The sequence below is a fragment of the Thyridium curvatum genome (genome assembly GCF_004353045.1).
Source record: "Thyridium curvatum strain D216 chromosome Unknown NODE_73_length_209619_cov_86.844896, whole genome shotgun sequence".
Lineage (NCBI taxonomy): Eukaryota > Fungi > Ascomycota > Sordariomycetes > Thyridiales > Thyridiaceae > Thyridium > Thyridium curvatum.
The window spans coordinates 64144-80432 of NW_022156828.1; the positions used below are offsets into that span (position 1 = coordinate 64144).

General features: G+C 57.4%; 8 protein-coding genes across 8 annotated transcripts; 4 read left to right on the forward strand and 4 right to left on the reverse strand.

The window, feature by feature from the left end:
• Nucleotides 1-319: 319 nt before the first annotated feature.
• Nucleotides 320-1122, reverse strand: E0L32_009724 (uncharacterized protein; the record flags this gene model as incomplete). The annotated part of the gene is made up of 2 exons (XM_031144718.1): nt 320-1005; nt 1080-1122. 2 exons carry the CDS (start codon nt 1120-1122, stop codon nt 320-322), a joined length of 729 nt encoding a protein of 242 aa, XP_030990495.1.
• Nucleotides 1123-1554: 432 nt separating this feature from the next.
• E0L32_009725 (uncharacterized protein) lies at nt 1555-2549 on the forward strand (the record flags this gene model as incomplete). The annotated part of the gene is made up of 4 exons (XM_031144720.1): nt 1555-1604; nt 1649-2076; nt 2132-2293; nt 2368-2549. 4 exons carry the CDS (start codon nt 1555-1557, stop codon nt 2547-2549), a joined length of 822 nt encoding a protein of 273 aa, XP_030990496.1.
• An 84-nt stretch (nt 2550-2633) lies between these two features.
• On the reverse strand, nt 2634-3479 carry E0L32_009726 (uncharacterized protein; the record flags this gene model as incomplete). The annotated part of the gene is made up of 5 exons (XM_031144721.1): nt 2634-2883; nt 2937-3000; nt 3060-3146; nt 3204-3399; nt 3468-3479. 5 exons carry the CDS (start codon nt 3477-3479, stop codon nt 2634-2636), a joined length of 609 nt encoding a protein of 202 aa, XP_030990497.1.
• Nucleotides 3480-4024: 545 nt separating this feature from the next.
• E0L32_009727 (uncharacterized protein) lies at nt 4025-5950 on the forward strand (the record flags this gene model as incomplete). Its single annotated transcript, XM_031144722.1, has 2 exons — nt 4025-5100; nt 5164-5950. 2 exons carry the CDS (start codon nt 4025-4027, stop codon nt 5948-5950), a joined length of 1863 nt encoding a protein of 620 aa, XP_030990498.1.
• A 1018-nt stretch (nt 5951-6968) lies between these two features.
• On the reverse strand, nt 6969-8262 carry E0L32_009728 (uncharacterized protein; the record flags this gene model as incomplete). Its single annotated transcript, XM_031144723.1, has 2 exons — nt 6969-8183; nt 8257-8262. 2 exons carry the CDS (start codon nt 8260-8262, stop codon nt 6969-6971), a joined length of 1221 nt encoding a protein of 406 aa, XP_030990499.1.
• A 910-nt stretch (nt 8263-9172) lies between these two features.
• E0L32_009729 (uncharacterized protein) lies at nt 9173-9593 on the forward strand (the record flags this gene model as incomplete). The annotated part of the gene is made up of 2 exons (XM_031144724.1): nt 9173-9331; nt 9414-9593. 2 exons carry the CDS (start codon nt 9173-9175, stop codon nt 9591-9593), a joined length of 339 nt encoding a protein of 112 aa, XP_030990500.1.
• Nucleotides 9594-10512: 919 nt separating this feature from the next.
• On the forward strand, nt 10513-13303 carry E0L32_009730 (uncharacterized protein; the record flags this gene model as incomplete). Its single annotated transcript, XM_031144725.1, has 2 exons — nt 10513-12375; nt 12437-13303. 2 exons carry the CDS (start codon nt 10513-10515, stop codon nt 13301-13303), a joined length of 2730 nt encoding a protein of 909 aa, XP_030990501.1.
• Nucleotides 13304-14120: 817 nt separating this feature from the next.
• On the reverse strand, nt 14121-14801 carry E0L32_009731 (uncharacterized protein; the record flags this gene model as incomplete). The annotated part of the gene is made up of 1 exon (XM_031144726.1): nt 14121-14801. The coding sequence occupies one exon, from the start codon at nt 14799-14801 to the stop codon at nt 14121-14123; it is 681 nt and encodes a 226-aa protein (XP_030990502.1).
• Nucleotides 14802-16289: the final 1488 nt, after the last annotated feature.

Sequence of the window (16289 nt, forward strand, 5' to 3'; positions counted from 1 at the left end):
TTGGAATTGGCTCAAGGGAGATGATTTCGATAGAAGCTAGACGCCAGACTTCGTGGTAGATCAGACTGGATAGGTCCGTACGTAGGTGCCGTGTGTGCTACACGGCCATGTTGTATGAGAAATCCAGGCATACACAGTATAAGACACTGAACCTACTAGGTGCAGAACAGATCTTTCCGTATTGTATAAAGAGGCGGTTTGGACAGGAGACCAAACCGTAAACAAATCGCTACATGCTTGCATTTGTACATTTTGCCCATACCGACGCCTCGAAATTCATGGTTTTATAGCTTTCTTGCCAAATGGGCCCCCTTCCCACTCACGCCTTTCTTCTCTTGCCGCCTTTCTTGCCGGTGGTGCTACCCGTCGAGCTCGCACCGTCCGCTGAGGCCGCCGCCAGGGCGTCCAGCATCTCTTGCGAGTACTGGCCTTGCGTCTCGGCCGGCGAGGCCGCAGCAGCAGAAGCACCAGCCGACGTGGGTGCACCGGCGGCGGCCGCCACGCGCTTCTTGTCCAGCTTGCCGATGGCCGGCACACCCGTCGCGAGCATGGTCTGGAAGGGCGGGGCGACAAAGTGGCCCGCGGCGTCGAACCACTCGCTGAACGAGCGGGCGATCTTGACCGTCTGCGGCGCCCCGGCGCCGGACTTGGTGGAGGAGGTGGTGGTCACGCTGAGGTTGTAGACGGGCACGTTCTTCTTGGTGGAGCTCGCGACGGTGACGGTCTCGCCGGCGGGCGTGGTGCCGACGTAGACGACGCCGCGCTCGACGTGCCAGATCCACAGGGTCAGGGCGCCGTTGAGCAGGGTGTAGACGGCGACGGCGGCGGCCGTGTAGTGCTTTGTCGACTCGAAGCCGAGCTTGTAGTCCCAGAGGAAGCAGGCGGCGGCGACGGCGAAGGCGGCGTAGCCGAGGGCGAGGCGCACGTCGGTCAGGCGGTGCGACTGGCGCAGGCCGAGCGAGTTGAGGTAGTTTGGGATGGCATCGTCCGAGGTGTTCTTCAGGTCTGGGGGGAGGGGAGGTGTCAGTGTTAGTATGCGACCCCCGATCCCGGGTGAGACTGGGGATGGAGAGTGTTACCTGCTAGGTTGTAGACTGCGATTTTCTCGCTCGAGACGGCCATTATGAGAGGGACGTGGAGAAGATAGTTACTCCTCACTCACTGCTTAGAAAAAAGGGCCAAGGGTAAAAAGGCAATGCCGGTGAGAGAGAGCGAGGGCCGTGGCTTGTTGACTCGAGGTCTGCTGTATCAATAATCTGTCTAAGTGGGAGGACACCATTGCTCATTGCGGGTCTGACAGCCACGGACTTGAGTGGAGTGAGCTCAGTGCTGCGCTCAAGCTCAACGGTGTTCCTTCGGTGTGGTAAAATTATGGTCCGGCCAATCGCGCTGTGGGAACATCGAAGCTTCACTGTCAGAGCTGCCAACCCGCACAACGTCAACCACCATCATCCGCGAAATCCCCGACTCTTTGGCATCGCAAACCGCCTTGCAGAGCGATTGAATCGATTGTCTCCCTATCAGACAGCTTCGCACGGAGCTTCAATCGCAGCCATGGCGGCCCAAGTCCCTGTCCAGACGATCCATAGGGATCCCCAGCTATTGTACGCAAGCCTCACCACCTGGCACACAATTTCCGTGATAACAGAATTACTTATACTAATGGCACACGTGTCGGCAGCTACTGGATCCTCTTCCCCATCACAATCGTCATGATTCTTACCGGCGTGCTGCGGCATTACGCTGCCACGCTCATGGCCACGGCGCCCAAGAAGCAGGACCTCAAGGCCACGCGCGAGCAGCGGGCCATGATGCACGGCGTCAGCGTGCGCACCCACTACTACAACCTGTCCAAGAAGTCGTTCATCGCGCGGCGCGAGGCGCTGACGGCCGCCTACGAGTCCGGGGCGTATCTCAAGGCGCCCGAGAACAGGGGCCAGGCGCCACCCAATCCCATGACGGACCCCAACGCTATGGAGGGCATGATGGGCATGATGAAGGGCAACATGGCCATGATGATCCCCAACACGCTCATCATGAGCTGGATTAACGCTTTCTTTAGCGGTTATGTTATCAGTAGGCAGGCACTACTTCTGGCGGGAGATACAAGACGGCTGACTCAAGGACACAGTGAAATTGCCGTTCCCGTTGACGATCAAGTTCAAGAGCATGCTGCAGGCCGGTGTCATGACCAAGGACATGGATCCGAGATGGATGTCAAGCATCAGTTGGTATTTCTTGTGTATCTTTGGTCTACAGTCCGTCTTCAACTTCATTCTCGGAAGTGACAACGGTAAGATACCCTCTGATATATACACATGCCCTGATTGAGAGTTGCGTAAGCAGGGTACGCTGACCCTTCTCTAGCCGCAAGCCAGATGGCGCAGCAGATGGGCGCTATGGGCCCGCAAGCTCCCCAAGCAGGTTTCGGCCCTGGGGTCGACCCTGACAAGCAGTTCCTCGGCGAGGCTGAGAACATCGCCGTCGTCGTCCATTACTCCGTGCTGGATGACGTCGAGGACCGGCTGTTGGCAAGCGTCAAGGCGTAGGGAGGCCCGAGGATGAAACACCAGACGATAGCTAGTATGGATATACCCCCTGTCATAGAACAAATCGCCCTTATTGAAAGGATATCATTGATCGAACCACTCGCACATACCCAGACCGCCTTCTCTCATGCTGGCCTTGATCCTGTAGGGCGGAGGAAGGGCTTCTTCCGATTTGTCGAAATTCCCCCGCCTGTCGATGGGCTTTGTGGGTGTCTGGTCGTGCCATTCCTCGTCGATAATCCTGAACTTGGCCGGCTCGTACAATTCGTAGTAGACCTTGGATTCCGGGTCGGCCTCGTCATAAACGTAGCACCAAAGCTGTTTGCTCATGTCGCTAGATTACAGTGTCAGGGTTGAATGGCAGGTGGCCAATCGAGTTGGACTTACTATACGGAGCCATCAGGCAGCTCATCGAAAGGAACGAATATATCGAAGAAGAACTTTGTCCTGACTGGGAAACTGTCAGTGCGTGAAGGCGCAAAAGGCATCCATTTTAGAAATGCAACTTACCAAAAATACCTTCTGGCTTGCAACTAGACACCTCACCGAGAAGGACTTCGCCACGGAACGGGCGGAACACGACAAGACGGAACTCGACTGTCGCAAGCGTCAGAAGAGCATCACCTCCCTCGGGATATTGCATGAACTACGTACCATTGACGTTCACGTAGCCGTCTCCATGGCCAATCAGGCCTTCTGACGCCCAGAGGAGGTCGTAGAGACACACGCAGAGGCCGATGTTCTGTATGACTTTGTTCGAGTACTTGCGATTGATGTTGTCCTCAATGGCGACGAGACTCTTCTTCTTGAAGTCTCTCGGCGCGATCTGCACGAGATCTGCTATCTTGGTCTATTCGAAGAGATGCACATGTTAGACGCATGAGATCTGAAGCTGCATTCGGGTGTGATCTGACTCACAAGGATGAACATGGTGAACGGCGTCGATCAAGTCGCAAATCGTCAAAAGATTCTGCCGCTGATTCACTGGCTGTGATACTTTTTGGAGGGGCCGGCCAGAAGGTAGATTGAGTTATTATCTTATCGGCGCCAGACTGGTACCGCAGGCACCAGTGACCCACCTCCTTGCATCTCCATAGGTAGTTTGACCATTTTGACCGCCTTCACGCTATGAGCGCGTTTCGCTAGCGGCAAGTCCAACCAGGCCCAACCAATCTGGAACTTTGTCATTTCTTCACTTCTAGCCGACCTTTGTCCATCTTCCTTCCATCAGCAGTCTCTTCACAGCTTTTCGAATTTCTGATCGTGTTTTTGTTCCCTTTTGTCCTGAGCTGTCTGTCGGAACTGACCTTTCCTCTTGGTCTGCTGTCTTTCCTCATCGGCAGCTCTTCTCAATTTTTGCCCGAGTAACACTGACTCGACGCTCCCCTGAGATCGGCTTGAGCCAAGAGTTAGGCTCCTCGTTGTCCTCTGCTTCCCTTCCAATCTAGATATACAGTGCTGCGAGATAGTGCGTCATGTCTTCCTACAGCTACGGCCCTCCGCCCCCAGCGCCAGCACCAGCGCCTCCAGCCGGCTCGCCTCCTGCAGGCTACCCCCATTACCAGCAGCCGTACCAACAGTCTCACCGAGGTGGTCACACCCCGCGAGGCGGCCGCGGCGGTCACCACGGTCCCGGTCCTGGGCCGGCATACGGCTATAACAGTCAACCGCCTCAACCCTACGGCCAGCAAAGCTTCCCCAGCGCGAATGGGCCCCAGGGCAGCTATCCACCCCAACAATGGCATCACGACCAAGGTCACGGCCATCCCCAGCAGCCTCCACCGCACGGCTCTCTACCCCCTCAGAACTATCACCCAAACTATGCACCGCAGCTCTATCAGCAGCAGCCCCCTCAGTATGGACAGCAACCCGGCCACTACGGCCCGCAGCAGCAACCGGCGTACGGACAATACCCCCCGGCACAGCCGCAGCCGCAGGCGCCGGCACCTCAGCAATGGGGTGGCCATGGGCAAGCACCCCATGGTCCTCCTTTCAGCGGTGGACGTGGACGAGGAGGTCACCATAATGATCGTGGCGGCTCAGCAGCCCAAATGATGGGACCTCCTATTCGTATTGGATTTGAGGGTCCGAACCACCAGGGAACCCCAGCTCCAGTGAGCAGTGGTGGTTATCCCCAGCAGTATGGACCCCCCCAGAGCGGTCCCGGTCCTTATCCACCCGCACCCTATCAGGCATATCCCCCTCCTGGCGGCGCACCGCAGATGGGCGGCCCTCCGCCGTACGAGCCTTATCAGGCCCAAAACAATAGGCACCATGGCCGTGGTGGGCATCATAGCAACAACTTCCGTGGTGGCCGTCCTCCTCATTTTAGTGGCGACAAGACGCGTCACAAGAAGCCCAACACCCATGCGAACAATACCCATACCGCTGCCCCTCATTCACACCATCAGAAGCCTGATGCTCCCTCCGCCGGCAAGAAGAAGAAGCGCAAGACTAATACGCTGGGTCTCACCCCTGGGGAAGAGTCGGACGAAGAAGAGATCGACGAGGAGGCCAAGCTGGCAGAACTGATTGGAGATGATGCGCCCAAGTAGGTCGTCTTTGTTTCCTCTTCTCTCTGTTATGATTTGAAATTAACAAGACATGCCCGTAGCCCTACAGATCTTGCCGCGTGGATCGCGGAGCGCAGGAAGAACTTCCCCACGGAGGCGCGCAGGAAGGCCAAGCTCGCCGAGGTGACCCAGAACGGCGACAAGGTAAAGAACGATGGCGGCAAGCAGGGGGCCCTGACGGCGCTTGAGAAACAGCAGCAGAAGCTCCGCAAGCAGCTGGAGAAGGTTGAGTCCAGCATCAAGCGCAAGCGAGAGCAGCAGGACGAGGGTGATGAGATGCGAGATGTCGATGCTAGTACCACTATCTCCTCAGCCTCCAAGTCGGATGATGAGGCGCCAGAGTCACTCCCAACCAAGCCAGAATCGGTCGCAATCCCCCCACCCCCGAAGAAAGCCGATCCTTCCAGGCACTGCAAGTACTACTCCACGGGGGGCACGTGCGGAAAGAAGGGCAAGTGCCGCTTCGTACACGATGAAGAGGTTCGCCAAGCAGCTTTGACGGAGCGAGAGCGTAACGGCGGACGCATTACTTTGCAGCAGCGCTTGATTCTCAATGACAAGGACCAGGAGGATCTTACCATCGTTAAGACGCTGCAATATCTTAAGGAGAAGGGCATGATGACCAAGTCGGAGAGTCCTGCTGCCGGTGCGACTGCGAAAGTGGAGGCTCCGTCACAACTCCCTCCTCCTCCAGTTCAGAACACCGAGCCGCACCACAGTCTGCCGCCCCAGCCACCGCCGAGTGTCAACAGTGGCAACACTCTGCGGTACCAAGGCTGGAACTTGAGTGGGTTCGGTAACACCGGCGTCAGGAACGAGGATTTGTAGTTCCAGATCCGCCCGTCTCAGGCTTTCACACCCGTTTGAGCTGCCATACACCTGTCCTTCGCGTCTGTCGTAAGGCATGTGGCCTATTCTCCTGTCGTCGTGTCAAGCTGTGCCCACCAGTCTTCTGGAGTACACGTCCCAGCTTGACACAGGCGGCCATTCAGTCAGTTCGAATTCGATTCCGTCATGCGCGTCTGTCCTCTTCTGAACTCGATATTTTCCCCGTCACAACTCGGTTATTTTGTTCAGCCCGGACGGTATGGGTAGCCAAGTGCTAGTCATGTATCACACCCGGACAAGCGCATTTCCATTATCTCACTGATGGTCGGGTTTTTTGAGAGGAAGGGAGGAGGAAGAGCGTACCGAGGATCGTCATCAGGACCTCCTCTTTGATTGTCAACTTGTAGAACAAATACCCCTTTAATACTATGACAATTCTTGGACGGAATAACATGCCAGGACAAAGTTGTGCAATATCTCGATTAGTGTCATTACATTTATACATGTCTACAAAGTCCATGCAAGTAGTATGATACTGAACAGCCCTTCCTCTGGCGGCGGTGCCATTCTTCAGTGAACACAAGACGGAAATGAGCAAAACCCGATCCCTCCTTTGTCGTGATATGAAAGGAAAACATGACGGAAACCCAACGCCTTGGTTGAAACGATTCTTCTGATCGCTGTAATGCGCCCGCTCCATGTGTGAAGTCTTGTGAGGGGGGGAACCAAAAAAAAGAAAAGAAACCTCTGTCTCCCACTTGCCACTCTCCTCCCGTGTGCGCGCATGCTATGCTAGAGAACCTGAGTAGGATAATAGTTGACGTAAAACCGAATAAGGCAGACAGGCAGGCAGGGATATCTGGAGCGAAACATGTAGGATTTGGGAAATACGTGGGCCGTGTGTGTACAGAACATCACAGATCGAGTCCTGTTCCTGTTCGTCGTGGTGGTGGTGGTGGTGTCGTGATAACGGCGAGAAGGGCCCCGGTGAAATAAAAAAAAAGGGGGGGGGGGGAATTCATCGTCTATCCCGCTTATCCTTCGCACTGTCGTAGAAGCGCCTCTTGCGCTCCTCCTTCTCGCGCTTCAGCTTGGCCTCGAGGGCCATCTCGCGCTGGTCCTCGCGCTGGGCCAGGACGCGCGAGCGGGCCTCCTCCTCGTCAATGTCCGAGATGCCGGCCTCCATGTCCGACTCGTCCTCCTCCGAGGCGTAATCGTAGCGCGGGCCGCCCCTGCCCCTGCCGCCGCCGCCGCCGCCGTAGCCGTAGCCGGGCTCTTCCTCCTCGTCGTCGTCGTACTCGATGAAGTCGTCGAGCTCTTCGTCGTACTCGTCGTCGTGGCGGGAGCGGCGCGGGGCACCGAAGGGGACGCGAGGACGCTCGCGGGGGCGGCGGTCGTCGTCCCTGACGTCGGCCGCTGAGGATTTCTGCGCGGGGCTCGGGCGGGCGCCGCGGGCGGTGCCGGTGTAGCCCGTCGTTGCGACGGCAGCCTTTTTCGGCTTCTTCTCCTCGACAGGAGCGCCTTTCGCCTTGCCCGTCTTGCCGTTTGTCGAACCACGGGGGTCCACCACGCCGTTGCCGTTGCGATCCCGCGTGAGAGCTGAGGATCCGTTTGGCTTCGGCCGGGCCGATCCAGCGTAGCCGGTTTTGTTGGCAGGTGATCTCGGTGCTACCGCTCCTCCTTTCCGTGCCGTCCTCGCCTGTTCTGCCTTCATCTCTTGTCGCTCCCGTTTCGTGGGGCCCCTCTCGATGGGCTTGTGCTGGATCTTGCCGACGTTGGCCATTGACGCTTGTGCCATCTGGGCTCTCGCCATGATCTCGGCGAAGGAACCCTTCTTTGGTGGCGCCTTGTTGGTGGCATCTCCTGTGGCAGGTTTCGTGATAGGCTTGGCTGGCGCCGAAACCGATCGCGAAACCACACCTGTTTTAGACGGTGTCGGCACTGTTCGTTTAACCGAATCGTTCGGAGTCTTGCTGTGGAGGGGTCGAGAGCCGGGTGCGGATTTCGTGCCTGAAGAGGATGTGGAGGTCACGGGCGTTGATCGGTTGTCGGGTCGTGCAGCGGACTTGGCGTCCAGGTTTGACCTGGCGGACACATTTGCAGCAGAAGCTGTTCGTGGAGTCTTGGCTGCCGGGTCCCTCAGAGCGTCGTCTGCTTTGCGCTTGAGGGTAGGGGACTGCTTCGGAGTCGAAGTGGACTTATCGCCACTGATCTGGGCGAGGAGATCTCCGATCTGGGGTGGGAAAAGAGTCAGGGTGTGACCCAGCAGATGAATGATTTCCTGGCAGGCGGAGTGATGCACTTACCGGCATGGTGACGACGACTGCCAGTGGGCGAGAGGCGAGATGCTCAGGAGAGGTCCGCGAGACCTTTGGAGAGATAGGTGACTGCTGTCGCTGTCCTGGAGGATAGATGTCTAAAGAAAATGCATATCGAAAGGTCCTGAATCACCAGATTCGAGATCCTTCCAAGGCTAGGCCTGTCTCGTCTCTGAATCGGTGAGCGGAGTCTGCAAGATAGAAAGCCAAGGAATAATGCGGCAGACAAAATATGATGAAAGAGACGAGAAGCACAAAAGTCTGCTTTTCTATCGAGAAAAAGCTTTTCCAATGTATTTGGCTTGGCGAGGGGAAAAGGTTCGCTGGGCGTCTGCAAGCAGCAAGGCAGAGAGGATAAAGAACAAAGAGCGAAGTTTGGTAGGCGCTCTACCACGGTTCGATGACAGTCCCGCCAGGCCGATAAGAGCTGGCAGGCCCCACTTGTGACCAATGACGGGCTCTTTATCTCCAGCCGCCAGCCACCTGTGGCTTGAAACCCTTCAACTCAACGCCCCCGACCCTAAGGTCATGTGACTGCAACTTTTCGCCGGCAAAAATTTAGTGCCTTTCACAAAATTGGTCGCCAAAAGTTCGCAGGCTCTCCGAATCCCGTCGTCCACATCCCATCCAACCGTCCACTCTCGCGAACTCGAAGAATCAGTCTCCGTCAAGTTTGCGGTTAAAACGATTGATATCTCGTGTTCTTCTCTCTAAACACACAACAGTAAGTCGCATCTCTGATCGCCCTACCCTTGCCTGCCGCCGTGCCCTCGACATGCCATGCGCACGACTCTGCCCCGCTGTCGAGGACTTGCTCGTCTTTTTTTCTTCGCAGACCACACACACATACATGCAGGCGAAAAACTGTCGCTAACCTGGCCGCCGTACTATAGCCACATTCAAAATGAAGCACCTCGCAGCTTACCTCCTCCTCGGCCTCGCCGGCAACACCTCGCCTTCTGCCAAGGACATCAAGGGCGTCCTTGAGTCCGTCGGCATCAGCGCCGATGACGAGCGCCTCAGCACTCTTCTCTCCGAGCTCGAGGGCAAGGACATCAACGAGGTATGGCCTCCCCTCTACAGGCTACCCCACTTTGCGACTGCGAAATGAGAGAATGAAGAGATGACTAACACTCCCTCTGTAGCTGATCGCTGAGGGTTCTTCCAAGCTCGCCTCCGTCCCGTCTGGCGGTGCCGGTGGTGCTGCCGCTGCTGGCGGTGCCGCTGCCGGTGGCGCTGCTGCCGCTGACGCTCCCGCCGAGGAGAAGAAGGAGGAGGAGAAGGAGGAGTCCGATGACGACATGGGCTTCGGTCTCTTCGACTAAGCGACTTCACGATTCACGACAACTTTGCGGTTTCGGGGTCATTCGGGGATGTAGTGCGCATTTGGTCCAAGGCCTCACCACCCAACAACCGTGGCTTGGGAGGATCTGGTGTTAATTGGTTCCGGCCAGGGATATGGCTCTAGGGCAAGGACGGGGCATTTAGACGGCAAATGGGAAAAAGCATTGCTTCCTCGAAACAACGGCCTGGGAACTGGGGCCTTGACTGATGACCCTCCAGTGTGACATGAAATGTCTCGTAGCCATCTTTTCATTGAGCAAACTCTGTGACATGCCCTGTATGCTCATACCCTGAGCTGAGGATGTAAGTCGGTGGGTGTGTTGATGGATCTCAACTTGTCTCGACGCTTCTGAATTCAGTAACGTGAAGCCTCAGACCAATGAGAGATTCATATACCCGAGTACCAGGGCCTTCTTTCGGATATTAAGTTGTTTTGCAAACTCGCACAGACCAACCTTCAACTTTGTAGGTACTTGTACTTGTAGTTCCTTTCCCGCCTAAAAATGCCCCAGCATAAATTTCGAGTGGGGCCTTCGTTCCAGTGTCGCGTCCGTTGCTCGCGGCAACGGTGATTGCCGATCTGATTGGCCTCCCGACCCCCGTCCAAAATAAGCCGACCAATTCAACGTCCCCCGGGTCAAGCACCTCCTCCACTTCTCACGATCCCAACCTTTGGTGACGAACCGCAAGCTTTTTGCGCTGCATCTCTCACAGCTCGGGACATGGGCGTATACGAAAATCAACATACTCTTCGAGCTCCCGCGTGCTGTGTTTCATGACAGTCAGTTAGTCGATTGAGCGCGACGCGACACTTGCACCAAGCAAGTCGACTTTTGAATTGATATACGACGGATTGAGAGCTTGGGCAAACAAAAACATTGGATAGGAGACATCGCCACAATGTCAGCAGCATCGCCTACACCGCTGGCCCAAGGTAGCCACTTCTCGCTTGGGCGAAGGACGTCAGCAAGACAGGCGCTGAGACGGCCACCTTCTCGTCCACAGCTTGGGCGTAGCGAGTCCAACCCCGTTCATCCCACCTCCATAGGTGGTGATGCCGGCCAGAACTCGGCGTCGCAGCCGCAACAGTACTCGACCCTCAACGACAGCTCCGACGATGAGATACCGGTACCTATGAAGCTCAGTGCTCTCACCAAGGCTCTGCTCAGCGACGGCAGCGCGTCGAATGCAGCTGGCGGACCGTCTGCGAATGGAAACGTGGACCAGGCCGCCGCTCAGGGACCAGCTATGATGACTAGGAGGAGGAGTGTACTTAACCGGTCAACTTCATCGGCTGGAGGGGATGCACCGCCAGAGGGCCCTGCCGTAAGACAGACTAGGAGACACGCCAGATCAGGCAGCGCGCAGATCTCTTCCTCCAGACCTACCTCTCCGATTCGGAGCCGCGATAGCAGCCCTGCCCCGAGAAAGAGAGTCGTCAGGCTGAGCACCACTCCAGCAGGTGGGCTGCCCAACCAGATCCCTCCTAGGAGGTCCTTGTCATCATCGAAGCAAGCTCGACGTGCACCGAGCCGCGAGAGGGTGGAGGACAAAAGTCAAGTGGAGAGCCAGCAACAGTCACAGGCCCAGACACAACCCGAGCCGCCCCAGCCAGTCGTCAACACTCCTGCTAGTGCCAGGAGAAGAGTCCAGATCGCCGTGGGCTCCTCGGGCAACAAGGCCCGGCTTTCAAGCTCGTCGGGCCTATCATCCAAACGATCAGGATCCGCGCCCCAAAGCGATTATGAACACCTGGAAGACCCTGCTACTGTCGACCGGCCCCAAGGAAGCGTCTCTCGTTTCGGTGCTAGTGTCAGAGGAAAGGAGAGCGACCCGGCGCTGCAGAGCTCTATGCGCATCAAACGCATCGGCAAGGTACCCGGCAGCTTCCTGAGCGGGCCAGCCCGCCGAGGCCGGAGGAGACAGAGCGAGGAAGATGACGAGAATAGCCCTGTGGACGAGAATGGAAATCGCCTGGCGGGCAGCCAGGAGCGCGAGAGCCAGCCGAACGAGGGGGATGGCGCCGTGTCTTCCTTTTATGCACCTTATGCTCATGATCCAGCTGCGTCTGGTAGCCCAGTGAGTGCCAAGGACTCCGCAAGAGCGTCCCTAAGAAATGGGTCCTCTGCTGCCGCAGTGCGTCTTTCCCCAGCAGGCGCCAAGAGCGGCGACGAGATTGAGATCCCGCATTATCGAATTCGTGCTCCCAGGCCCGCGCTGCCTTCTTCGCATGATCAGGAGAACGACGTCCCCGCTAGTATCAAGAGATCGTCAGTTCTCGCCGATAAGGGCTTGGACAAGCCAGTTCGGCCACTGAGCGTTGATATCGGCAGTGCGGCCAAGCCCGGTGCCGCAGCTTCACCTGAACGCAAGGCCCTAGCTTCCCTGAGCAAGAACACGCCGCACCGACCCGCGCCTCCACCTCCGCCAAAGATGAGCGTGCTGGAGACGGCCACTGCAAGGGCAGGCGCCGCCACCACTGGCCAAGCCAGTAAGAAGCAGCGCATCCTGCTCAAGGTGAACGGACGGTCGTACCAGCGCCTCGATTGCATCGGCCGCGGCGGCAGCGGCAAGGTGTATAAGGTCACCGCTGAGAACGGCAACATATTTGCGCTCAAGCGAGTGTCGATCGAGAACGCCGACGAGGCGACCATCCGGGGCTACCTTGGCGAGATTGAGCTGCTCAAGAAGCTCTCGGGCGTCGACCGCGTCATTCAATTATACGACTGCGAGATGAACCACGAGAAGAAGATGCTAAGCTTGGTGAGTAGCTATATCCCGGTCTACTGATACGATGGTATCTCGAGCTGACAATGGCACACAGCTTATGGAAATGGGCGAGCTCGACCTCAACCGTCTACTCCGTGTCCGCCAGAACCCCGAAGGTTCCAAGCTCGATACTGCATTCATCCGCTTCTACTGGAAAGAGATGCTCGAGTGTCTCCAGGCCGTCCACGCCCACGACATTGTGCACTCTGATCTCAAGCCGGCCAACTTTGTGCTCGTCATGGGCCGCCTCAAGCTCATCGACTTTGGCATCGCCAACGCCATCCAGACCGATGAAACTGTCAACGTCCACCGCGAGACGCAGATCGGCACGCCCAACTACATGTCTCCCGAGTCCCTGATGGACTCGCAGCAGTACGCCTTCACCTCGGCCAACTTTGGCGGCCGGCCCGGTGCGCTGCCGCACGGCCCCAAGGGCCCCAAGCTGATGAAGCTCGGCAAGCCGAGCGACGTGTGGAGCCTGGGCTGCATCCTGTACCAGATGGTCTACGGGTCGCCGCCGTTCGGCCACATCCAGAACCACCTGGCGCGGTGCCACGCCATCATCAACTGGAACCACAACATCGAGTTCCCGGAGCGGGGGCTGGGCGGCGTGGCCGTGCCGCCCTCGCTGCTGCGCACCATGAGGCGCTGCCTCAACCGCGAGCAGCACCAGCGGCCCACGTGCGAGGAGCTGCTGCTGCCGACGGACCCGTTCCTGTACCCGGTCGAGGTGGACGCCGTGGGCGGCGGCGCGGGCGCCCTCCCCGTCACGGAGGAGCTGCTGGGCCGTATCATCCAGAGCGTCGTGGCGCGGTGCCGGGAGCGCATGCCGACGGAGAGCGAGGCGCTCGGGGCATGGCCGGGGGCTTACTTTGCCAGCGTTAGGAAGGCTGTCGGGGTCAGCAGGGAGGAGAGGAGGTGACGAGCCTGTCCTGCCCCGGATCTGAACTCCCAGGGGCTTTCAAAGCCCGGTTGGATATGAATGAATGAACATGACTTTTCACAACGCAAAAGAAGGGAGGAGTGTGTGGTTGAAGCGCAGGGCGGGTGGTTTGCATCTAGAAGTCTTTTTTTGCGTATTCGTGTTTCAATACTGCGTTTTGTCTTTTGTTGTTCTTCTCTTGTTTTTTCTACTTCACTTCTCGGCGTTCGTTGGTTCAAGCAAGCACCAGAAAAAGCTTCTTAAGAGATTCCCACTACGTTTGTTTGTTTATAACATTGTGCCTTTTGGTCCAGAGAATAGGCCTAATTCTGTACATATCTCCTGCTCATATTGGAACTCCCACTTGCGTCCTATCATCAGGGTTCTCTCTTTCGCTCGTTCAGCCGTGCGGGGATCTTGGAAGGGCGGTTTGAGCCTGGATACTGGGCGTCTTGGTAGACATGTCTTTTTTGGTTGTTCGAAGCCTTTGCAAGCGAATATATGAATTTACGTCTTCTCTCCCGCACGCCTCAAGAATGATTTATGTTGTCGAATTGATGGATACTGTGACACTTTTATTTGTCTGTTGTACAAGACCGGTAGCCATTTCACCAATCGTACATCTCGAGGCACCACGCCGGCCCATCCTGATGGATTTGCCTATTCTTTTTCTCAATTATACAAAGAGGCACGAGCCTGTTCGGACTGGCCCTTCTTTTGATACAACAACCACTGCGTTCCCTTGGCCCACCTCCCTTCCTCACGTCCCTACACGACACGACCCCCATCCCACCTCCCCTGCTTGCGGCCCTTTCCTTCAGAGACTGCTCTTGATGGTCAGCTCCTGCACCCGCAGGACCGTGTACTTGTGCTTGCTGCGGACCGTCTTGCGCCTGCGCTGGCGGCGCTTCGTCTTGACGAGCTCGCGCATGGGCTCGCTCTCGAGGCCGAGGACGACGGCGCGGCACTCGAAGAGCGAAGGGTCGACGTAGGCGGGCGCGTTGCTCGAGGTGCTCGTGTCGCCGGTCCCGGGGGCCTTGAGCGTCAGGTCGCGGCTGCCGAGGCTGGTGGCGCGGTCGAGGCGCAGGACGTCGCCCGGCCGGACGCCCGGCATGCGGAAGGGCAGGCGGATGCTGTCGCCCTGGGTGACGAGGTAGGGCCGGCCGTGGACGTGGACGGTCGCGTAGCGGCCGCCCGGCTGGGCGGCGAGGAGGGGGAGGAGGGTCCGGAGGTTCTCGCTGGGCGCGGGTGTGGTGGCGGTGGGAGCGGTGGTGGTGGTTGTGGGCGGTGATGAGGAGGAGGAGGCGGCGGCGTCGGTGGGTGGCTGCTGCTGGCTTGGGGTGTGGGAGGGGGTGGTGTTGAAGAGGCGGCGGGCGGCGGGGAGCGGTGCTGCTGCTACTGCCGCCGCTCGTGGTTGTTGGCATTGCGAGGAGAGGAAGAGGCGGCGCGTGATGGGCGCCCGGAGCTCCAGGGCGGAGCGGAGGATGTGTTTGCTCATTGCAGCGGCGACGGCGACGGCGACGGCGGCGCAGGCCCGGCCCGGACGGTTCAATTCTCTGGGGGGAAGGGAAGTATGGTCCTCGCGGGTGTGGATTGAGGCCCGTCTACCGAGGAATTGGGGTGTTTTTGGGGCGGTGAGGTTGGACGGCGTGGCAAGCCAATCACCATGTGTCGTATGAGGTCAGGCTGGGGAGGTCGACGATGGTGGTCTGGAAATTTTTAGGAGCTCGAGATTCGTCCTGGCTGGTGTCTGGTGGTCCGTGCGCTGGCATGCATTGGCTGGCAGTACCAGTAGCATCATCTTCTATTCTAATAAATATTTGGGCCGCTTCTTCTTTTTGGAATTGAATGATGAATTTCAGATGATATTACTCTATCTTCTTGTCGACCATGAGCGGTAAACCGTGAAGAAGACTTCGCCCAGCTCAGAGATACAATGTAACTACTCCAACCGGGGCAGATATGCCTTGTGCCGGCCGATTACCTGGAGCAGTAGCAAAATGCTGATTGGCGCACTTGTTTCACGATTGGCACATTCCCCTACCTCGTACGCCCGGGATGGTGTCTCTGTTTCCTCAACGGGCTGCATGGAGGAGGATCCATAGTGCTGACAGGCACCAAATATCGACAGTCATGCCTCGCAGCAAGCAGCGCGTACCCTGGCCATCTCTCATTTACACCTGCATGACCCGACTCATATTGCCGTAGATATGCATTTTCCTACCTACCGGATAGGTAGAAAGTTCATTAGCTGTAACACCATCTCGTCGTCCAAAAAGGTGCGGTACGGTACAGGAGTACAAGTAGTGCCGATTGTTTCATCCCAAGACAAGCTACCAGTTCGCAACTCTTCACACCACGCCGGCGCCGCGGGAGGGGAAAAAAAAACCCAGAGAAATCCTTGGGGACCATTTAAAGTTGCCGTGCCTGGCCAATTGCGGCACCGGCCGCCGCTGGCACTGGCGCCGCATGTGTGCGAGAAAGTGTGTGCAAGCGATTACGATTACATCCTTGCACCATGCACATAAACGCATGCCCCCTTTTTTTTTTTTTCTCTGGCTGATCCCGTCCCTCGTCTCGTGAAGAGAAAGTGGTGCCTTTTGACAGATGCCAACAGCGGCAGCCAGCCAGCGCGTGGAGACTAGCCCGGCCGTTGGGAAATGACGAAAAGCAGAGGAGATGCCGAGAGCTTCGCAAGCAAATGCCGTGAATAGGATCGGCCAGGTTTCTCGCCCAGGTTTACCGTTGGATACTACAGTAGGTTCTAGACGGTCAAGCTTGAGAGATCCAGCTCTCACCCCTTGCATCTAGCCAACGTGTAGAGAAAAAAGGAACGAAAAAGGGAAAGAAACCCTTGTTAGTGCCCGGCAGCAGGCCCTTGTCGACGCAATCACAGGCCTGAGAGAAGGACTCGAGTCGACCTTGTCCGTAGCCTGCAGGAGAACCAGGGAAACAAAAAGTTATCAACTCACTCACTCCTGGATGC